Source organism: Myotis daubentonii, chromosome 16 (genome assembly GCF_963259705.1).
Source record: "Myotis daubentonii chromosome 16, mMyoDau2.1, whole genome shotgun sequence".
In the NCBI taxonomy this organism is placed as follows: Eukaryota; Metazoa; Chordata; class Mammalia; order Chiroptera; family Vespertilionidae; genus Myotis; species Myotis daubentonii.
This window is the reverse complement of record NC_081855.1, coordinates 22,333,221-22,357,018: the sequence shown is the minus strand read 5'-3', so window position 1 is coordinate 22,357,018 and position 23,798 is coordinate 22,333,221. Positions and strand designations below refer to the sequence as shown.

Sequence of the window (23,798 nt, the reverse complement as noted above, 5' to 3'; positions counted from 1 at the left end):
CTGCAGAGGGGCTCGGCCATCACACTGGGAATCCAGATAAGCAGACTGTGGCCATGACATTCTCCCCCCCTGAGGACAGGTGTTCTCAACAGAGAGTCCCTGGCCTCTCTGGGACTGTACGGATAAGGTTCAGGAGAACTTCAAAACTTAGATCCCAGGAGGAGGGAGCCTCCAGGCACCAAATGTGCTATCAGAACTTAGTGACAGAAAAAGAAAACGCGGTGGAACCAGACATGTGAGACTTTTCCTGAGACGATCCTGCTTACCCCTGCTCCATTCTCACATCCCCTCATGCCCCTGATGGGAGCCATCCTCCCAGGCAGGTCCCACCTGGATCTTTTCTTGGCGACGCTGCTGCTCGGCTATCTTCCTGGCCAGGGCCAGCTTCTTGGCCCGAAGCTCCTTGATGTCATCCTCGCCCCCGCTGCCTTCAGCCTCTGAATCTTCTTCAAAGTCTTCAATCACCACATCCTCCTCCTTTGGGTGGCGAAACAGGCCAGGAAAGAGAGGATACTGTGAGCCCATGACACTTACCAGACCCATCTTTCTATCCTTCCCGCACCCCCACTCTAAGCTTCTTTAGACATTTCTTACAAAGGGCCCCAAGGTGTGAGGGGTAAAGAGAAGCTGTTACTCCCTCCCTCACTGTTGCTCCCTTTTGTACTCTAGGACTTTTTCTGAATGCCAGAGTCAGAGACCACACCGTCAGTCACTCTCACGGATAACTTTCATGTTTCTACTCACAGCTCTTCATTCTCCTTTGCACAAACTCACAAAGTCAAACTTTAGGTCTATTTTTGTTTTGAAATCACCAAAGGGGAAAACAACAGAGAAAGTTAAACAACCCAATTTAAATCTAATTCATGCTAATAATCTGATAGGAATCAATTCTGGCCAACAGCTGGGAGTTAGGCATGGAAGCTCCCTTGCCCCAGACAGCGTCAGGGAGCAGATGCTGTAGCTCAGCAGACCTTGCCCTGGTTTCTTTTTAAGACCACAGCCTGGTGGTGTCAGGGCTGGGCCTCCTTATAGGAATTCACATGACATGACCTTGCTCAGCTGCCCTACCGGAGCTTGGGCAGGCTGGGAGATAGCTGCTAGCTTAAGAGTCTCCTGCAGGCTGGTGGAGCCTTCCCCAGGGATGGCACCTCCCTGCTTGCAGCTTCAGCTCTCAGAAGCCACTGCTCCCCGGGTGGTCCCAGGCTCCATTCCTCTCTCTCACTTTTGGCCTTGGTCAGTAGAGAACATGCAGCTGCCCAAGCAGCTTCCTTTGAGGGGCAGGGTTACCATGGGCAATAGGGAGTGATTTAGTAGGAGGAGATTCCTGTTTCTAACTTGATGATAATGATGACAATGATTATGACAATAATGGCTACCATTTACTGAGAGCTTAGCACTGGCCAAGGACAGGGCTGTTTTTCATGTATTAACTCATTTAATTCTCACAATGGCCTGAGAAATGGATGCTATTATAATCCCTATTTTACAAATGAACAAACTGAGGTTTAGAGTTAAACAATTTGCTCAAGATCACAAAGCTAGTAAGTGACATAGCAGGGACTCTAGTGAGTCAAGCTCTAAAGTCTGTGCTCTTACTAATAACACCAACCAGCACAGGGGTGGGGGCCTAATCTGGACGGTGAGCCCAGACCATCCCAGAGTGGCTCGGCTTCACCAGGTCTCCCATAGCCCCACCGAGGACCTGTGCTGTACACCCTGCTCTCTCCCCTAACTGCCCATATCCAGATGGTTCTCCAGTGGAGTTTTGGCTGAAAGTGGTTGGTAAAGTGTGTGGGGTAGCAGAATCTAGGGTAGAACGACAGGCGCTTCAGTAGCATCCCTAAGCAACTAGACTGTTATCTTCGTGAAGAATGATGCCTGAAGAAGTATCTACCTCTTCTCTCCCAATCTGCTTAAGTGACTCAGTCTTGTCGTCTGAGCACAGATGAGATATCAGGATGGGGTCAGAACTGCCACTATCCTAAGAGGTCTCAGGGGTTTGGGTGCTGTCTGCAGTTACCACTCATCTGACAACCAACAGGCTATGGTGTCACATGGTGCACTTCCAGAGAGACCCTGGGAAGGAGGAAGACACTACATATTTACTTCCTTGTTAACCTGGACTGGCGTGAGTGGAATAGGATGCCTGACTGGCCCACGAGGGAACGAGGCCTCTGCCTGCTCTGATCAGGATACACTGGGTTATCATGGGGCTCTGAGTGAGCTTGACTGAGGTCAAAGGAGGGTCAGCAAGGCTTGTCTGAGGTTTTCTCAGCTCTCACAGCAAACGAGGAAGTTCAGGGTTATGAAATTACACAGACCTGGGTAAGTAGGGTTTCCCAGGGGCCACTAACATACAAGGAACTCAGAAGGCTCGTGGGAAAAGGAAGAAGTGGGCAGTGTGGCATGGGTCACAACCTTTGTCTGGTTAATAAGACTTGAAGGAGAGAGAATGGGGGCACCACCAAGGTCTGGGACCAGAGAACTGGTCTGTTCCCTGTAGGAGTGAAAGAACTGTGGCTCAGCCCCTCTCTCTGGGCCTCACTTGCCTAACTTGATTTGGCATTGCAGGCTCCACAGGCTGGAGGGCATCTCTTACAGCAATCCTGGAGAGCTAGCCTTGCTGACCTTCCACGGCTGCCTCAGCCTCCCCGTGTGGGTGAGATAACTGACTTAGCACTGCCCCACCCATGCTTCCCTGCACAGTGCCCAGGGCTTGGGTGGCACTGCTCTGTCCCGCCTGAAGCCTGGACACCCCGATGGCTTTAGCAACCCCACTGTCTCCTCCCATGCTGACAGCTCATTCTTTCCCATTATTTCCTGCCCAGGTTTCATCTGGGGAGTCTGGAATCGTGGGCTCAGCTTTATCCCTGGAACCACCTCTGTCCTGGAAGCTGAGCCTGTATCATCAGGGGTGGGGTGGGGTTCTCCAGCTATTCTAATGAAGCCAGTCCAAGACGGCGCTCTGAAGACTGAACCAAAGGTGGCCACTCTATCACTGTTTCAGATCACAAACGACAGCTTCCAGCTGACATCTGGCTTCCCTGGCCTGTTGCTGATTTCATCCCTGCACCCCACCCTGCTCCACCAGGCGCTTGAGACTCTTGTGGGCCAAATGACTGTGTTGGCCTACGGGTGACCTGGCCTCTGGCTGGAATTGCTTCCGTCCCTTCCTTAAGTCCCACGTTCCTTCCCACCTAAGTCCCCTCTGTCTTTAACACTGTGGGGTAAAAGAAGGTAAGAATCAACCATCAGGCAAAAGTGAGCTGTGTGCACACACACCCAGACAGTTACCCACACCCAGACACACAGCAGGGCAGCTGGCAGTGATATTAAACACACACATGCGCCAACACCGCTACACACTCACATTTACTCAGAACCCACAGACGGCAGGGAAGCTGGAAGCAGTGTTCAACTTAAACTGACACACAAGCCCAGCACCGACAGACCCACGACAGCAACCACCCCCAGAAAGACACATACGTGCATGGCAGGGCAACTGCCAGTGAGGTTTAGCAGGGGTAGGTACACAGGCTCACGCGTGCGCACACTAGGGTGAGCGCACACGGTTTGGAGTGAAGCAAGGGCTACAGGAACAACCAAGGGCAAACAAACAAGAGAATTCCTTAATCACATCAGGATGTGCAGGAGGGAGGGAGGGAGGGAACGAGGGAGGGAGGGTAGGCGGGGGAGGGGTGATTTTCCACACGGGGCCAGCAATGTCAGCTCTTCCTGTACGTGTGCTAGAGGCTGGAGTTCAGGCCTGTGCTGCGCTGAGCTCCACACATCTATAAACTTGATCCTCAGCCTGAACCCTAACACCCCCCTCCACTCCCTTTCCTAAGCCTCCGGAGCTGCACATTATTAAACTCTTTCTTTCCCTCCCTTCTCCAATGCAACATTAAAAAGAAGCATCTGGAACTTGTAGCAGAGATGGAGGCACTGGGGTGGGACTGGCAGGAAGGGGCACCAGCAGAGTGCACTCTTGAGAAGCTGGCTGGTCACGTTAACATCGACACTGCTCTGAGTGGTTATAAATAACCAGGGGTAGAAGCCGAAGCCATGGGCAGAGCAGGGCTGGAGGGGGAGGAAGGGGAGCCTTCCCTTTGCCACAGCGGGCTCTTCCCGCATAGTACCTCATCTTCCAGTTGTTTTCCCTCTTGGCTTCCCATTTCCTTTCCCATGGTGTCTGGGACGGGTGCCACTGACACATATTTTCCACCCTTGAATGCCAGCAGAGGCTCTTCTTGTCCACAAAGGGCTTCCAGAAAATACTTCAGCACTGTGACCCTTTTGCAGTCGGCTGCAATAACCTACAGGGCAAAAGGGAGAGAAGAAAAACAGCATTTTCTGAAAGGGAAGATGAAGATGAGAGACACTGTTGGCGGCGGAGCACATGAGAAATGTGTCAACGTTGCTGGGCAAGGGAGACAGGATGAGTGTGCGGTGTGCATGCATGTGTGACACGGTGAGCAAGGCCAAGGGGTGAGGACCAAGATCTTCTAAGGGAAGAAAGTCACTACTGTCTTTCCTTGGGTCATCTCGAGGGTAGCAGACAACCCCAGAATCAATGACAGGTATCCTCTGGGGTTGTGCCTCCCTCCTGCCCCCCGAAGTCCTGATAATAACAAAGAATAAATTAAATTCTTTTAGGTTTGATATCTAATTGATAGAAGGAAGGGTGGAGTGCCAACCACTGGTGGCTTTCACAGAACACAGCTTTCTGGTACCCCTCACAGCCACTCTCCATTCTTTTCCAAGCTCCCCTCTCGCCAGACTCCCAAAAGGAGAACTTTCAGCTGAGTGCAAAATGAATGATGAGGGCTTTCTTGGCTGTTTCATTTCAGCCAGATCATTTTGGGCTTCCCCTGGCGGGTTCTGCCCCACCCAAAAGCTTCTCATACTCAGAGACTGGGCTCAGGCAGGAAATTGTTGTCAGGAGAAGGGAGACAGGCAAAGCAGGTGGGGGTGTTTCACCAAAGCTCTGCTCCTCCAGGGTTCACGCCATCCTGCTCCCATGTGGCCACATCAGCACATAAGCCAGTGCTGTCAGAGAAGCTGGGGCTGATTTAGCTGAAATGAAATTCAATATCTTGAGCAATCGTCAAATTTGTAAGTGTCTCAGATGAAGTCTCCATAGTCACCTTGTCTGGGGTCCTTTTCCTGTGAGACCACACACACATGGTGGCCTCACCTGCAAACCCATCTGCTTTGCTTGCACCCCCTCATGCCCTTTTCTCCATCTCTGGCCTCTGCGGTCCTCTCCTCCATATGAAAGGGCACCCACCAAGGCAGAGGAGGGGCCCTATTTGATCTGAAGCTCGGAAGCTGGTGAAGGCCAATCCACACAGGGAAACACACTTCAGTGGTCAGATATGCCACAGGGTGGCAGCCCGTTCTCATCGTCGCTGACTCTAGGCCATACTGAGTGTCCCCTGCCCCCTCAAAGCTTTCCCACTCCACAATACAATAGGGAATTCTATGTCTGAATCACACAGTAAAGTATGAACTTGGAGTCTGTCTTTGATTGTTGCTGTTTCACAGGTGAATTTGTTACTCCTTCACTTGGACAATAACCCACTGGTGGCAAAGACTACATCTCCTAAGCTCCCCTTGCCAGGGAGTGGGGCACACAGGAAGCTCACAGTAAGGACTGACAAGCACAGAGAAAGTCGGCTGAGTACCACCAGGAGCCACGAGGCAGGCATGATCCCTATTCCTGTGATACTGTGGAAACGAGCATCACTGTATCGCAGGTGCTATGTGACTCCATCCTCTACTCCCTTTTCCAGCAAAGCCTGCTACTCTCCCTGCCGAGGAGTGGCTCCTGCTCACCCTCACCAATGGTCCTGGAATCACTACAGGCCTGAATCTCAGGCTATGCACTTCAACTACCTCCACCTGAGAGGCTAACCTAAAAGGTGCTCAGCTACCCAGATAAGGCTTTGGAAAGAATAGCTGTCTTGAGCTTGGGGTGCCTGGTCCTGGGCTTACACCTCCTTGAAGGAGGAAGGAAGCTCTCCTTGGACCAGGGCAGGTAACCATGGATTCCATCGCGTGTATTCAAACATGTGATGAGGAAGGCTAGAAATACAGAAGCAGGGGCTAAAAGGCATTAAAGAACAGAGCTGAAATGAGTAATAGCCTGGCAGGCAGCACGCACAGTGGCCTCCCTGAATCCCCAGCCTCACACTTGCAGAGGAAACTTCTGCATTTCCACAAGACTGCCAGTTTCCTCTCTGTGGTCTAATTTTAACCACCTTGTCGTTACAGTGTGTGTCAGCCACCTGACCCCACTATGACCTCTGACCTTATGCCCCAGCTACTGCTTGCACTATGGAGAATTATGTAATGGGTCCAGGACTTTCCTTTTCGGTATGAGGCTGCTACTGCTGAATGGCGAGGAGGTGGGGGTTTAGGGGGGAGGAGGACAGAGAAGAAGCTTGCCAGGGTCCTTGGCATCACCTGGATGGTGAGAGGTTATGCTGGCACTCCTGTAATGTGCAGCTGCAATCCACCCAGAAGAGGACAGTGTGCCCGTGCGTGTGTGCTGATGGGAGGGCAGGAAAATTCCCGCTGTTAGAACACAGGCTGGGTGGCATTCTGAGTGGCTCAGGAAGTGTGCGATTCCTGGCCAGGAGGGAGAAAGACCACATGTGTGGATGTGGATTTCTGGAGATGGGGATTTCCAGGGCACAGCAGGACCTAGGGATGCAGACATCCTGAGCCTGCCTGCACACATCCTTAGAGGATCACTGGGAACTGTCATTCACAGAGACTCAACAGCACAATGGAACGCCCCCCTCCCAATAGTCCCTTTTTCATTTTCACTCCTTTAGAAGGCACCTGCTTTCCCCTGAGATTTTGTTTACTAGGGCCACTAGTCCCTCCCCTAAGGGCAAGGGTACTCTTGGCTGATTCTGAAAAGGGCTTTGATCCAGTGGGGTCTTTGAGCTGGTGCTAAGAGGCCTGAAAAGGATTCTACCTGTCTGGAGAAAGAAAAGTCACCCAACCTTTTAGAAAAGGGTCCCTGTTCCTTTGCAATCCAACTAGCAGGGGACCAGCCAAGATTGTACACAGTCTCCTTATCTTTCCAAAGTGCACTGTGGGCGAAAGACATGGGGTTCTAGCTATTCGGTAAATGGGGAACCTAGAGGCACAAAGTCTAGGGCTTGCCCAGAGGCACAGAGAAGCCTCCTGTCTCTAGCTTGCTAGCATGCCACCTAAAGCATTCTGCTTTGTGATATGAGAAATGAGCCTAGAGGGGTGAGGACCCTAGAGTTTCACAGATTGATGATAATATTCTCCTAGACCAGGGGTCCTCAAACTTTTTAAACAGGGGGCCAGTTCACTGTCCCTCAGACCGTTGAAGGGCCAGACTATAGTTTAAAAAAAACTATAAACAAATCCCTATGCACACTGCACATATCTTATTTTGAAGTAAAAAAACAAAACGGGAACGGATACAGTATCTGTATTTGCATGTGGCCCGCGGGCCGTAGTTTGAGGACCCCTGTCCTAGACAAAGCCTCCAGCGCTTGAACCTGGGGGACAAACGTTTAAATACAGTAAATAAGAGACATCATGATGGAAGAAGCCCTTCAAACCACCCCCAACGAGCCAACTCCGAGATAATGTTTCGCTGGCCCAGGAGGACTTCCTGGTAGGAGAGGGGTTAAAGCTAGGCTCCCTGCTTGGAGAGGAAGGAGTCCAGATGAAGTGTATGACATAATCCCCACAACAGCTCTTTTCATGAGTATATTTTTCCATCTTGTATCAATGAAAAACAGAGAATGTAAGTGGTATGTACATTGTAGCTCTGGGCAAACACTGGATTCTCTAGAGGGGAGAGAGCTGGGCAGCATGGTGTTCCTTCCAGGTCTGTTAACAGGTTGTGCTGGACTGGGGCTAGAGGTGGGGAAAAGGGCTGCTGGCTAGGGAGTGCCCCAGGAAACCTGGGACCCTGCACCTTCTCAATGGCAGTCATGGCCTTCCAGAGGGAGACTCACTGCAGAGATTATTAGGAACTCCAGAATTAATGGACAAAATGTCTTACATAAATCACTCCAGTCATCTTTGGAAACAAACTGGGGCTTTAGGTCAGGGAAGAGCTAAAAGCAAGGCACCCAGAGAAAGCCCCTTTTCCTTCTGAGGACCATCTGAGGCAGCGTGCCCCGTCAGTGGGAACTGAAACCTCTAGCTTCAGGGCTCCAGTTATCACCCGATCAGGTCCACACGCAAAGAACCAAGCAGAAAGGAAAACTGAAAGTGAGATGCGGCAAGTCGGTACAGGAGCCTGGCCAGTCCCAGGCTCAGTTCCTTAGAAAGACAGAATGTGAGCATGCACGGGAGTAGGTGGAGGCTGGAGTTAAGAGGAAGGTTAGGTCTTGAGGAAAGAAGGAAGAAACTTCTAGGTCAAGAGAGAAGAGGGAAGGCAGATTGAGTTACTGATCTTGGGAACCTTAGGCAATGACAGATAAGCCAAGAATGGAGTTCTCTGAAAACTGGTGACTCTCCACAGCCACTCAGCAGAGGGCATGCCCAGCTTGGGCAGAGATGCCCAGGTAGAAACAGAAAGAGAGATGTGAAAAAAAAAGAAAAAAGAAGAAGAAAAAGAGATCTAAGCTGTCTTATGGAAGCAGGGGAGGGCGAGAGAGAAAAGGAACTGAGGACCAGGCACCAGAGTCTGCTGTAGTCTGAGTTGTAAGATTTAATACACACACCTCAGAGCAGCCATGGGGAAGGGAGGACACCTCCCACCACCATCCCAGTCTAGCAAGGGAACAGGAGGCGGGGTCAGAGAGTGGAACCAGGTTCCTCTGGATGCAGACTCCAGGGAATGAGGAACTCTTTTATCTTTATGGGTCCCCGTTTTCTCCATACAGACCTCCTGGAAGGCATGAGCATCGTAGTAATTGGTTAGATTTTTCAAAATTTCTTTTTCTGAGCTTTTGATTTGGAGGGAATCAGAATTTAAACGTGCATTATCAGCCAGTTCTATATTTTTTGGTCTTAGAAAGTCCTGCTTGTTATTGCTCCTCTGGTTAAAGAGAAAAATCACACGGGTTTTCCCCTACAAACTCAAGTTTACAGATTGTTTTTCTTGTTTCGCTAAATGCAGTCAATTATTCTCACATTTGTTGAAACCTTCATTCAAACTTTATAGCTTGTTAATTTTACAGAATATCCTTAGAGCAAATAAGATGCAGACAGGAAAGTGAAGTCTTGCTGAGATTATTAAGAAACCTTAAAATAGCCTACAAATCCACAACCAAGGCTGGTAAAAATACAAGCTGTTTGGCTGGTTTTTGAGGTCAATTAGCAATGGGTTAATTATCATCTTCAATGAGTCAAGCCTACAGGATTGGCTACAAGAAACTGAACTCAGATTAAAGTGTTTTCACAAACTGGGAACCTCTAGTTATGCACAACTCACTCTCTCACAGGAGACTGAAGAGTAGGTAGGACAATTCTGTAGTGGCCAAGGGTGGGTCAGCCTAAGAAGAGGCCTGCCAATTAAAGTTCAGATCCAGGGAATCCTCTGGAGCTGGGAAGACAGGAAATGCTTTATTCACATTCCTAGGGGGAGGGGCTTCCAGGTGGGGAGCAGACTCCAGGGGCAGGGGGAAAGCTGGGCACAAGGATGAACAATCACTCTGAAGACAGAAGCAACAGTTTACAACAGAGAGACAGACATTGGCAGCCTACCTAAAGTAGAATTGAATTGAGAGAGGGTGAGAGGGGCAGAGAAAGGAAGAACCAATGCAGGGGCTGAATGACAAAGGGATCAGAGGGAGAGCAGACATGGTCCTTGTGCCAGATGCATATCCTGACAACCCCTGGGCATACTGTCCAGGGGGATCAGCTCAATCAGCATTTATGCTTTCCCTATCCCTGCTATAGCAGGACCTCATTTCTACGCAAGACAGTTAAGCATAGGTCTCTCCCTCAGTGCCTTTTGATCCCCATGTCCAGACCCAGCCCTCCCTAATTCTATAGTTGGTCTGGGCTAGCTGAGGGTCAGTGGGTCACAAGATGAAATGCTAACATCCCTGGCAAACCTGTAGTTGTCACACCATTCCACGTGTCTGGTCCCAACAGCTGTGTTTCCTTCTTAGCAGAGGCAGTGTGGACCGTTACAAATCAGCTGGCAATGTACAGATAGAAGCCTGTTCAGAGTGGTATGCAGCCTGCTCAGGCCACCCATATCCTGCCTTGCTTCCTAGAAAGAAGGGCACGGGAACTGGCAAATGGTTGGATGGGAAGACTTGGGGGCAGACTTGGGGGGGGGGGGCGGAGAATACGCCAATAGTTTTATTGAAGATTCCAAAAGGTACGGGTACTTGGCTACTGAGAGGGAGATTATGTTCACACTGCAGAGAGCTGGGAGAACAGAGCAGTTGTGGAATACACATTGGCAGTGAGAAGGCAAGTACAGTAGGAAACACGGGTCCATTCTGGAAGAGGCAAGTTTAAGCAATACAGGGAGATAGGCTTCACAGTCAGGCTATGAAACTTGAACCTGAGATCAAACCTTAACTGCCACTTACTAGCTGTGTTTCCTTAGACAAGTTACTTAAAGTCTCTGAGCCTCTGTTGCTCAAGTTGTTTGTGATGTTCAAAGGAGATAATGCATAGCCGATATTTAGCAAGGTGCCTTTGGCCCAGTAAGTGCTCAGTAAATAAGTGGCTGTTATTTTCTTTCTTCTTTGCTGCGTCACTCTGCCTAGAGGCGGGAGGGGCACTCTGCCTAACATCACTGCGATGTGTGGAAACCAGACTCAGAAGTAAGGAAGGAAGCCTGGGGCTGGCACACAGCCTGGGGCTGAGGGGAGAGGCCCTGGAATGCTTACCTGCATGTTGAAGCTGCTGAAATACTTTATTCAGAGCTAAGGTACTGGATCCAGGCTGCTAGACAGGCCACTTGGTGGAGGGAGGACCTAGCTCTCTCTAGTTGTCGCTCTTCCTAATTCTCCCAAAAAATTCCTGGACTTAACCAGAGAGGCATGTATGTATTTTATAGGACTCTAGAGGGTCCTTAAGGGTCTGGGCTTTAGGACAAGCACGCCAGCAATGCACACATCAGAAATAAAACCCTGTAGCGACAGTCACAATTGCCTTGCCCACCTGGTCCCTTCATTCTGGGGTGTGTGTGTTGCTTTGTCTTTATTAATAGTACCCTCCTTAAACAAGACCCTGCTGCATCCTTGTTCCAGGCCTCTCAATACAACAGAAATGATGAGAAAAATTCCCAGTGAGGCATTTTCTACCCACCTGTATTTTCTGAGCTTGGACCTTCTGAACAAAGCCAGATAGGAGTCTGGGTTCTCTTGGGCAGAGTACCGCTTGCTCTTCTTGAACTGTTCCCTCACAGAGAGAAACTACTCTCTTCTAGAGCGTGAGCTCTGGCTGTACGAGCAAGGTGAATTCTTAACACTGAGCGCGTCACAGAGAGCAAACTATAGGCAGCAGTGGATTGGACAGGCTGCAGTCCAATCTGCTTCCCTTGCGGAGTGCTCTGAAAGCAGCCACCCAAATTGGCAGCATTAGGGGCGGATACTGGCACTGCCAACACAAGCCTTTCAGGTCTGGCTGGCTTCAGCTGGTCTGAAACCTGGAACACAGGCGCTGGGCCCTCACTCACTGAACCAGCAGGGGAGGCTACGAGCTCAGCCCCTGGGGATGAAAGCCCTTGCATCTGTCTCAGTCTGCAAATATCCAATGCAGTCTGTTTCCATACTGCCAGTTAGTTTTGGGCCAGGAGCACTGTATCCTGGGCTCTAGTTGCTCTGAGCCACATTCTTATTTGCCTTCCGGACAGGCAGGATCAGGAGACCACCCCTTAGACTGGTGTTTAGGTTCCTTCACCTGGTTTATTTCTGGTTTTATTTTATGTGTGTGTGTGAGCAGTCCTGAGACATTGGTAGCATTCAACACATTTAGTCAACATTCAATTCAACAAACATTTACTAAGTGCCTTACTGTGTGCATTAGACACTATTCTAGGCCCTGAGGATTCAGTAGAGAACAAAGCAAAGTCCTGTGGCTCCAGTGGGGGGGGGGGGGGAATGGGACAGAGGTGTCACCTCAAAGACTCCTCCCCCCACCCCCAAACATTACCTAAAGCACTCAGGAGGGCAGAAGTCTCATTCCTCTTCTCTCAAGGGAAAAGGAAGAGGAAGCCTGAGGGGAAGAGAAGCTCCTTGTAGAGACCTGGCACCCCCTCCTTTATCCCTTTTACACAGAAGGGTCCTGAGGAAGTCAGATGGGGAATTCCCTTGGGCTTAGCCTTGCTACAAGATTAAATTCCAACTTTTCTCAATGCTTTCCGTGATCTGGGCAAGCTCTCTAGCACCCACCCACCCCTCCCACTTGTATATTACCACTCTCACTTCTTGCTATTATTTCCGAATTCTCAACTCCAGGCCCCAGGCAACCTGTTGGATGTTCCCCTGCATGCCATTTGCTCCCCTTTGCACCTCGGAGACTTAACAGATTATTTCCCTAATCTACAGTGACTTCACCTTTATGCAGCCAACTCATTCCCTAATCTTCCTTTAAGTTTGATAAAAAGCCCCCCCCCCCCCCCCCCGCTTTTCTCCCAAGAAACCTTTTCAAGCCTGTCACTGTCCACACAGTTTTCTTAAGGCTCTAATGTGTGACAGGGACTGTTACACATTCTGGGCACACAAGAGAAACAAGGCAGATCTTGATTTCACAGAATTTTCAGTCCAGAGGGATTCTGTAGTAACCTGACACTAACCTCTTCCAAATGCACAGTTGTCCCTTCGGCACCTAGGGGTTAGTCCCACACTTCCTTCATCTTCTCTGACCTTATAGCAGCCCTCAACATCGGTATTACTAATATGCCACAGAGTAACTGATCATTCAGAGCCTCAATATCATCTCCCAGTGATCCACCCCTTTCTTGACTATTTCAGGTGGAAAAAGATTCAAGAACCCTAGGAAGCTTTTTAAAACCACCATTACTTAATGTTTAAGAAACAAATAAGTAATTTTTATTATTACCTAACAAATTCCCCCCGTTAACTTTCAATCCAGACCATGCTGTATGAAAGCTCTGCTACTGTCTTAAGTCTAAAAGGGGGCTCACTTCCTACCAGGGAACCCATTCCATTTTTTAGCTTTTCTAAATTGGTAGAAATGCCTGTCCCTTTTAAACCCATATCTGTCCCCCAGCGCTTCTAATTCTGTCCTCCAGCCACATAAAAAAACTCTAATTCTGCTTCTACATGACTGGTCTCAAATTATTTGAAGTCTGCTGTGTGATACCTTCTCTAGGCTAAACAGTCCCACTTCCTGCAACTGTTCCTCACTTCAACTGTCTCCTAAACATCCTGCTTATTTTTCACTAAGACTTTCACTGAGACTACTGTGTCTCCTGTAGCGAGTGCCCATATGTGAGCTGGCGGCTGGGAACAGAGCGGAACATCTCCTCCTTGTTCCATTCTCGATACCTTGATTCTATGAATAGACTAAAATGGCTTTGGTTTTGCTGTTCACCACCTTGCGCTAAGACATTGTGAGCTTTAAATGAACAAATTCCCAAATTGTTTTCACATATGTAACTAAATAGTATCTCCCCCACTAAGTGCAAGAACCCCACTAACGAGTCCCTTTTATAACATTCCTTCACTGAGGTCTCCCACATTATAAGAAACGCTATTATTTAGTATTGGGCTGCATGCTACTTGCTATGTGCAGCTGACTTTCTGGATAAGGTTATGGTTATGCATTTATTCTTTCTTATTTGATTTCATCTTGTTATGTACTTCTTTCATTGTAGCCTGTAAAGTTCCCTTTGGTTCTTAAATTTGTCATCTGAGAATGTATTCCCTCTCAAGTTCAAGATATCCATAATTTGATCTGTTGATTAGTTTATGCTTATCAATATCTTTTCCTATTCATCTGTCCTATTTTCTGTCCTAAGTAAGTTTCCTAAGGGCAGACAATGTAATTTGTATGTACATGCACACAGAAAATCTATCTGCAGCATACACTATGGGTATTTGGACAACGTGGATGACTCACCACGGGAGGCAAATGGCAGCCTCAGGACCTTAGGACAATTCCAGGGGACGTCATGATCAGGGAGAGGTGCTAACCACATTGTCTACTATCATGCTCCTTGTGTTGTGTTGCACACAGACACCCTGGACAGATTAAGAGATGCTACTCTCTGCTTTAGGTGGAGTTCCCTGTGAAGTTTGGGCTCAATAACTTGGGATAGGTGCTCTCTTGACAAACTGCTTACAAGAGTTTCTAGTTTGAAATAAGATACCACAAGAAGCCGAAACCGGTTTGGCTCAGTGGATAGAGCGTCGGCCTGCGGACTGAAAGGTCCCAGGTTCGATTCCGGTCAAGGGCATGTACCTGGGTTGCGGGCATATCCCCAGTAGGAGATGTGCAGGAGGCAGCTGATCGATGTTTCTCTCTCATCGATGTTTCTAACTCTTTATCTCTCTCCCTTCCTCTCTGTAAAAAATCAATAAAAAAAAAAAAAAAAAAAGATACCACAAGAAGCCAAGCTCTGGGCACATCACACGTTGCTGTAAGTAGAGGCTGTTGCCCCAGGGTAAGGTATAACACATCTCAGCAAGAGGTGAGACTTACGCTCTTCAAAGCACTGGTGTTATGCTCTTGGAAATATTACACCCATATCTTGAGAATCCCCACAACAAAGTAAAAATGTAAAAAATACAGAAATTCTCTGAGGTTAGGGCTGAGGTATAAGGTCACTATAAATTGCATTTTCGAGTCCTACATCTAGAGTCCTGAGTATCAAATGTGGCTAATAGTACCTCATAGTTGGAGATAAGACAAGCTTTGATAACTAAACCTAACTAAATTGTGTTTGTGTCATGTGCTGATTTCTGCTTGTGCTAGGCTCAACATTTAGAAATAACATTCTTTTTCATATTAGTAAAAGAATTATGTGCATATCTAGAGAAAATATATTTTTGGTTATTGTATTTTATTGCTTGTAATTATTGAAGAAATATAACTACATTCAATAATAATAAAAAAAATAAAGTCTATTCATAGTGTGAGATGAAGTATAAGTAAGGCAAATGTTGGCACATAGAAGAAGCTAAATAAGTATTAGTTTCCTTTCTTTACCTCTGAATACTAAAAAGCATTATTTTTCAAACCACCTGAGTCAGAATCACATAGTGAGCTTGTTAAAATTATATATTCCTGGACTCTACTTTGGACTAAATAAATTAGTATTTCTGGGGATAGGGCCTTGTACTGTACACTTTAAATAAGTCTCCCAGGTACTTATGAACACTGAAGTTTCACAATCACTGCTGTAAAGGCTGAAAAGATAGGTGGCCACATTTTGGTCAATTCTTCAAAATGCAACTCCACTTTAGCTAAGGTACAAAAAATATGACCTTATATTTTCCATGGCACTTTTAGGATCTATAAAATCCTTAGCACCCTATGAAGAAATTACGATTACAATTAGATAATGATAATAGAGGTAAGAAAACTGAAACTTGAGTAATTTCAATGAGATCTGAAGCCAGATGCAATGACTTTCTAGTCCAGTGTTCTTGCCACTTCACGAGAGCCGCTTCCTGGGAGAGCACCATTGGGCCTTCTAAGGCATAACAACAAACCTGCTATGTGCTTCATTCATCCTTAAAAGTTCCCAATAACAGCATGGCTGCTACATGCAAGGCACCATGCCAAATGCTTTACATACACCAACTCACCTAATCTCGACAACTCTATGAAGTAGGAAGGGCTGTTATCTCAATTTGAAAGATGAAGAAATCAAGGCACAGACTTGCTCAAGGTTATGCAGTAAGTGGAGGAGCTACAACATGCCTCTTCTCTTAATCAGTGTCCAACTGCCACAGTTCCCCATGGATCTGGACCATTTACCAGCTCTGTGCTAGGGACAGAGATGCTCACATCCCACAAGGGGGAAAATCTGATCTAGTACAGACACTCAAAGGGGGGCAGCCTCGTCCTGGCTGGGTAGCTCAGGTGGTTAGAGTATCATCCCGATATGTCAAGGTTGAGGGTTTGATTCCCGGTGAGGGCATATAGAAGAATCAACCAATGAATGTATAAGTGAACAACAAATCGATGTTTCCCTCTCTAAAAAAAATCAATAAAAATTTTAAAAACAAAACAAACAAACAAAAAACCAAAGAGGGGCAATCTTGTTGCTGATTTCTGAAGACTGAACTCCTGGGCTGGGTATGCTTTTCTTGGGCAGCTGACAGGCCCAGGTCCAGGGAGAGCAGGGTCTAGAGCAGTGATGGCGAACCTATGACACACGTGTAAGAGGTGACATGCGAACTCATTTTTTTGGTTGATTTTTCTTTGTTAAATGGCATTTAAGTAATAAGATAAATATCAAAAATATGTCTTTGTTTTACTATGGTTGCAAATATCAAAAAATTTCTATATGTGACATGGTACCAGAGTTAAGTTAGGGTTTTTCAAAATGCTGACACACCAAGCTCAAAAGGTTCGCCATCACTGGTCTAGAGGAAAAGTTCCTTCATGCTCTCCTCACCTGGTCAAGTTACTGAACCTTGTTTGCAAAATACAGACGATCCTGAAGATCCCTTTCCATCCCTAAAGGTTTCTATGATTCTGGGAAGGCATCTTGGAAAGGAGGAGAGGAAAGACAGTTCAGCTCTGCCATTGACCTTGATGGGGGAGCTGTTCTGTCCTAGGGGATAGTGCCAAGAACTGGGCTTCGCCTTTTTGGAAGGGTTGATGACTTAGAATCTGTTTCCATAGGAGACAATTCTTGACGGAAAAAGGTGGTATAGGTTCTTCTCATATGATAAGCCACTAAGGAAGACTTGGAGGGTTTTATGGAATCATTAGCACAGAGCTCCCCTCTGGCCACAGAGCAGAGGAAGAAACAGCAGATCAGTTTATAAAGCTCCAGAGTGGAAAATTTCTGTTGGTGTCCAAACTAAGTTTTTGGCTTTCTGTGAGGTTTGGAAAGACTCGGACTGATTTTTTAATCACCTGTTTAGTGTTCTGAAGCCTCTTGTCAGAGGACTCGCTGAGCCCGCTCCAGCAGGCAGTGGGGAGCTGCTGGCTCACATACCGTGCTCTTTTTCTGAGCCGTTTCTTTCCCATGGCCATCTCCAACACCCTGGAGCTCCCTCCAGGCCACTTGCAGGGTACAAGCCAAACCTGTGCGTCCCACCGGAGGCTGAGGACAAGCTCTCTGGCTGGTTTCTCACCAGATCTGAAGCCAAGAAAGGCTTCTTAAGAAAAGCCAAGGTGCGAAGAGGTCAAGAGTGGTCTCTGGAGACCAGTCTGCCAGCAACACCTATGTGGCATGGGATCAGGCTTGCCTTCTAGGAGAATCACCATCTAGACATCCTAAAGCCCTTGGGTATTGATCATGAAAGGAGTCTTCACGAGGGAAAAAGAACAGTGACCAAACTCAGGTTGGGCACATTCTAAAAACAGAAACTCATGACCATGCAAGAAGCCCAGGACAGAGGTTCAGGGTAATGGCAAGTAGAAAAAAATAGCATTTTACTTCCTCTGCAGTTTTCACTGGTCATAGCTTCTCGATGGCTGACATATCCCATTTTACTGGGAATGCTGTGGTGGAGATGAAGTGGTGACTGATGGTTGCTAGGCATTATGTTATTTCATTTGATTATCACAGTAATCCTGTGAGATAGAAAGAGGAAGAGGAAATTGAAGCTCTGAGGAAAGAAATATCCAGTAAGTGGTGAAGCTGGGATTTGAACCTAGATTTGTCTTACTCCAAAGGTCTGTGCTTAGTCCGTTATACTTTGTAGCCTCTTACGAAGGTATTGATACTTTTGGAGATAGGGACCTACTTCAAGTCCTTTTCACTAAAGGATATCCCCCTTGCCCAGGAGCCAAAAGGCCTGCCCCCAAGACAAAATAAACACTTATGACGAATTTGCATCTAAATTAACATAAATCAAATAGGTACTTGGCTAAGTTATAGGCAAGAACAGAGGTACTAACATTAAAAATTCCAGGGGGGAAAAAAGGCCATATGTAATACGTTCAACAATAAAGATTAAAAAATAAAATGAGATTACAGACCACATGGGCAAACAAATGGCCTGTTCTGGTTAAACAAATACACCAACCTGAAACGTAAAAAAAAAAATAAAAAAATTTCTCAATGCATGTGCCCTAAAAGGAGTTCTATCATTCAGATTTAATTTCCCTGGACACAGTATGGGTAAGACTTCAGTTAATCAGCTGATGCGCTGAATGAATATGGGAAACTAGTCACTGTTGGGTGCCAAGTTAAGACCTATGCATGAGTGTCCCCAGAAAGTTATTTGCACTACACAGTGTTGACCTCTGGATGTATTGTAGAGAGGAAGGTCCATCATAGAACATGGGGGCAAGACAAAGGAAATCAAAGCTTCCTTCTTCCAGCTGGCACACAAAGGTTACATAAACCCATCAATCCCAGAAACTTTTACTGTGCAAACAACAGTGCTGTTCATCTGGTAACTCTTGATCTTGGAGGAAGATATGAAGGTGGAGAAGAGAAAGAATAGTTTTTTTTCCTGCCACAGAATTTTTTTTTCCCTTCTCTTTTCTGGTGTTTCCAGGGGAAGCTTCAACTGTCCGCTCTGAGAGTTACCTTCCCTTTGTCTGGCCAGACCACTCCACACATGCCATTGTTCCCTGCCAAGTTATGTGCAAATTCAAGCAGATTAAGCCAACAACATGGCTTTTGATGGAGGAAGGGTGGGGGGGTCTTTCAACTCTGCTTACTGAGGGAAGAGAGACTCCTATAATAGTAAATGGCACATACTGCCTTTTCTCAGTGACCTCAGAGGAACCAGAGGCTACACTTAGAGATGAGACAGCAGGAAGGGAAAGAGAGGAGACCATGACCAGAGAGGTCTTAAGTTCCACAGGAATAACTGTGAGGACAAGGAAAAGGCTGTCTTGTCATGAGGGCAAAATTAACCAGATCCATCTGATTACAACAGAGGGACGGAGGGTGCTGGGATCATGAATGGGGGCAGAAGCTTACACACCACTGCATACTTGGGGGGATGTAGGAGAAAAATATTTCAAAGCTGATGACAAGGCAGGCAGGAAACTTACATGTCCTGCTGACAGGAAAGAAAGAGTGAAATGCTGGGTCTTCTCTCATCTGCAGGATTTCTAATAGGCGACTGAAGTTCACCCTCTTCCCAAGGATGTGCTGACAGCTGGGAATACTGCCCTTCAGGTCAGGCAGGGCAGGGATCTAGACCTCTCCAGAAGTTCACAAAGAAGTTCAGTAAGGACTCAAACCATGATCCAAAACACAAATGGGACTGCCATTTCCTGTTGGGTTTCCATGCTGTAAAAAACTGGGGGAGAAATGCCAACTACAAAGTGCTCTGTCTTATGTGGAAAATTGAGTATGCAATGTATCCAGCTCTAGGTTTTGACTTGTAAATCTAAGTGAGAACTAGTTGCTAGCTGCTAGAGGATTATAGTGTTAAAGAGACATTCCACCACCCAATCTGCCAGCCTTTCTGCTCACTGTCCATGGACTTCTAGGGAGCTGATGACAAAGTTGTCTTGGGTCTGTGTAGGAAGGGCAGTCTCGGGCTTTGGCAGTTCCTCCTGGACCCCACATTACTGTCCTGTGCTCTGAAACAGCTCTGATGGAACAAGCCATCTGTGAAGGTTATTTAGTTTGGAACTGGAAGAGGGTGAGGATGTGGAAAAAGTAAACTGAGCAGCCAAAGGATGGGGGGGTGGGGGAGCGAGCAGGTGGCATGTTCATGGGACTGACTATGTGCCAGGGCTGAGTGGGGTGGGATCGCAGAAAGGAATGGTGTCACAAGAAGGCCAGCCCGGGAAGCACTGGAATGCCCAGGACAGCATGATTTTATTTTCAAAGTGGTGTTTTGCTACTCTCCTTCAAGAGTACACAGATTCTCACTTGAGGGTTTCCATTATAGGAGAATCCTTGGAATAATGTCTTGCCTCCAGGAAAATGCCCGAATCCTGTCTAATTTCTTGCTGGGCCTGAACATAGTCTAAAACGCAAATCCAACAAGCACTTTTTGTTTGGTTGGTTTTTTCACATCCAAAGCCACAGATAATAGCAACAATTGAGAGGGTAAAAACTGAAGATAGTAGAGATAATGAGAAAATCCTTATGAATTACAGAAAACAGCAATAGAAATTGTAGGATGATCTGGGAAGATATATGGGAATTTGGTGTAAACTGGATTATAACTGGTTGTTTCTTTGGAGTTTTCTTAACAGCCCCCTCCACTTATTATGAAGAACAGACATGTTGAAGAGACTTTTATTTTTATAATGTCGGCATTTTCACTTATGTTATCTCATTTAATCCTTACTGAAATCTTACAAAGGTACTATTGTCACCCCCATTTTACATTGAGTAAACTCAAGCCCAGACAGAATAACTTATATGGACATTTCTTATGAACAGAACAGAGCATGAGGACTATGACTTTTATTCAGATCAGGGAGATGTATTTTTCTGCAGGTCATTCTGGCAAAATGGCATTAGAGTTTATGGTATCTCATCTGGTCCATTCCTGATCACCAACCCTATGTAGTATATCCTCATAGGATTTGAAAAAGAAATAAAAAAGCTGCTGTTAAATATATTTCTGATTATTTATTAAATCTTTCCAAGTTATTAGACTAAGAACAGGGATAGAGACAGCCAGCTGGTAACTAGGAACACTGCTTGCTCTACTGTTGGAGCACACACACAGAACGACATGCAAACAATTACAGTGTCTTCCCTTATCCGTGGTTTTACTTCCTGCAGTTTCAGATACTCTTGGTCAACCATGGTCCAAAATTATTAAATAAAACATTCCAGAAGCAAACAATTGATAATTAAGTTTTAAATTGTGACCATTCTGAGTAGCATGATGAAATCTCACGCTGTCCTGCTATGTCCTGCCTGGGGTGTGAATCATCCCTTTGTCCACTGTATCCATGCCAGATACCCAACCTACCTATTATTCACTTAGTAGCTGTCTCAGTTATCAGACTGACTGTCCCGGTATCACAGTGCTTCTGTACAAGTAACCCCTATTTTATGTAATAATGGCACCAAAGTACAAGAGGATGTTAAACTTTATCATAGGTATGTAGACAGAGAAAAAAATAGTATATATAGGGTCTAGTACAATCCTCACTTTCAGGCATCCACTGTGGATCTTGGAATGAATCCCCTGTGGATAATGGGCGACTACTGTATAAACTTTGTTAAAATACAGTTTCAGTGCTTCATACTGATAAGAAAGAGAAAATTTCTGTACCAGCCTGTACTAGGGAAGCCTATACACACAGCCTAAACTATCTTTTTTATTGACCACAAGAGCTAAAAGCTGTCACCAAATTCTGTTATTTAGGCTTAAGTCACTCTTGCTGCTGACAAAGCAGAAAAGAAGTTTAACGATAGCTTCTCTTCTAGGGGGTAATGAAGATATGGAGTCACATTGGCTTCAAGTACCAGCCAAACCGAAGCTGCTTATACATGTATTTACACACATGGCACATGTTAAAACAAACCAACAGTACAAGCAGCTGAATTTTAGAAACAAAATTTCACTTCTGGTTTCTAGAACCTCTGTTCCCCAGCCCCATGCCAGTTTCTGGTATGTCCTTCAGAGATATGTATGCATACACTGTCATATACAATTAAGTATGGGCTCTTCCTATACCTTATAAATACAAATGGTGATACACATTGCCATTTTTAAAACTTGACAGTTATCTTAGAGATTATCAACACCATTGTGAAGCACACTTCATGCCAAATGCTAAAGGTCATCAACAATAAGGTTCTGGAACAGATCCAGAAAACCTAATGTGTTTATTGCAACAGTTTCTCTGTATTGGGGGGACTGGAAAACCTAGCAAAGAAAAGCAGATAGGAGCAAATCAGTCAAGTCCATCACTCATCATCATGTCCAACAGGCCTGATGAGCAACAACAGTCCCTTCAACCAGGCAGGGTCTCAAATGACAAAAAGCTGGGCAAGAGGGGCTGCATTTACATGTCAAAAAAGAATATGAACAGTATAAGTATGTGCTCCAGTCTGCATTCTGTCCAGAAAGAGCTCCCACATCAAAGAGTCCTCAACAAATTTGAAGGCTAGAAACACTGCAACATGAATATTAAACTGTTAATTCTATCACTATGTGTAAGCCAGGTGCCTAGTACATCTGAAGGCTCAGGCACCATCTGCAAGTGCCAGTCTCCCTCTTGGGAATCATATGCAGCTACCATGGAATAGAAAGTAAAGCATTGCCCTAGCTGGTTTGGCTCAGTGGATAGAGCCTTGGCCTGTGGACTGAAGGGTTCAAGGTTCAATTCTGGTCAAGGACACATGCCTGGGTTGTGGGCTCGGTCCCCAGTAGGGGGCGTGCAGAAGGCAGCCAATGCATTATTCTCTCTCATTCTCATCATTGATGTTTCTCTCTCTCTCTCTCTCTTCCTCTCTCTCTCTCTCTATCTCCCTCTTCCTTCCTCTCTGAAATCAATAATTATATATATAAAGAAAAGCATTTACGGTGTTTTAGGCTGATCTCACAGTCTGAGGATCTACCATATAACAGTACCCTATTCCGAGCAGGATATAACTCTTTGCTTCCTAGACTGTACTTCCTGAAACGTTTTAAGGTATTCCACTGAATTCATTCAAGAAATATTTATTCAGTAACTGCTATGTGGTAGGCCGTATTCAAGGAACTAGGAATACAGCACTCAATAAAACAATGCTCCTGATGTTACGGAGCTTAACATTCTTGTGAAACTGAGAAACAAATAAGCAAATAAATAAAGGACATGTAATAGTAAGTACTATAAAAAAGTAGGGTAAGAGGGACAGAGAGTAACAAGGTTGGGGAGAGTATTGCTATCCTATATAATAAAAAGCTAATATGCAAATTGACCGAACAGTGGAACGACTGATTGCTATGACGCGCACTGACCACCAGGGGGCAGATGTTCAACACAGGAGCTGCCCCCTGGTGGTCAGTGTGCTCCCACAGGGGGAGCACCACTCAGCCAGAAGCCCTGAGCTGGGCTCACGGCTGGTGAGCACAGCGGCGGTGGCAGGAGCCTCTTCCACCTCCGCGACAGCTCTAAGGCTGTCCGACTGCTGGCTTAGGCCCGCTCACCACAGGGAGCAGGCTTAAGCCGGCAGTCGGACATCTCCCGAAGGCTCCTGGACTGAGGGACCCCCTCCGAGTGCATGAATTTCATGCACCAGGCCTCTAGTTTTATATAAGATGGACAGGGAAAGGTTCTTGGATAATATGCTGCTTGATCAGATGTGAAGGAGTGAACCACAAAGCAGAGAGGGCCTTCTAAAGTAGGTAGCCGGAGTGCCAGGGAGCCCTTTCTCTCCTAGAAGGGCTTGCCAGCTGTGTGCAGTATGAGGAAAGGCAAACAGGCTCTTCTAGCCCAGCCAGGGGAAAGAAGAAGCCTTGGAGAGTTTATGTAGCTTGCATGGCCTCCATGCAGTTTCTGGACATTTTCCATCACAGATGAGAGTTTTATGTTGAATTTTAAATTGACCACAAATATTTAACTTCTCTGGACCACAAATGCAGTATCTTCTCTGTGGTTTAGTTGGCACCAAGTACATATTTACGAATCTCTATATGTCTGCCTGTTATTTAAATTTCTTATAGAAGTGCCAAGGTCTTTAGTTGTGATTTGTCCCCTCCCACTCCATATTGGGTCAGAACCTGATCAGGCCTCATTCTTGGAGAAAGGAGGTA

General features: G+C 46.4%; 1 protein-coding gene across 8 annotated transcripts in view; it reads right to left on the bottom strand.

Annotated features, from left to right (window-relative positions):
• Positions 1-23,798, bottom strand: part of SMG6 (SMG6 nonsense mediated mRNA decay factor) — a 217,688-nt gene that overhangs the window by 19,652 nt on the left and 174,238 nt on the right. For 7 of the 8 annotated variants that reach the window (XM_059669127.1, XM_059669131.1, XM_059669129.1 and 4 more), the window contains 2 exons: positions 4,140-4,316; positions 331-477 (listed from right to left, as the gene is read on the bottom strand). In XM_059669127.1, the coding sequence (XP_059525110.1) occupies positions 331-477; positions 4,140-4,316 (324 nt within the window). The remainder of the gene's footprint in view (positions 1-330; positions 478-4,139; positions 4,317-23,798) is intronic. The other variant, XM_059669130.1, reaches the window with a different exon arrangement.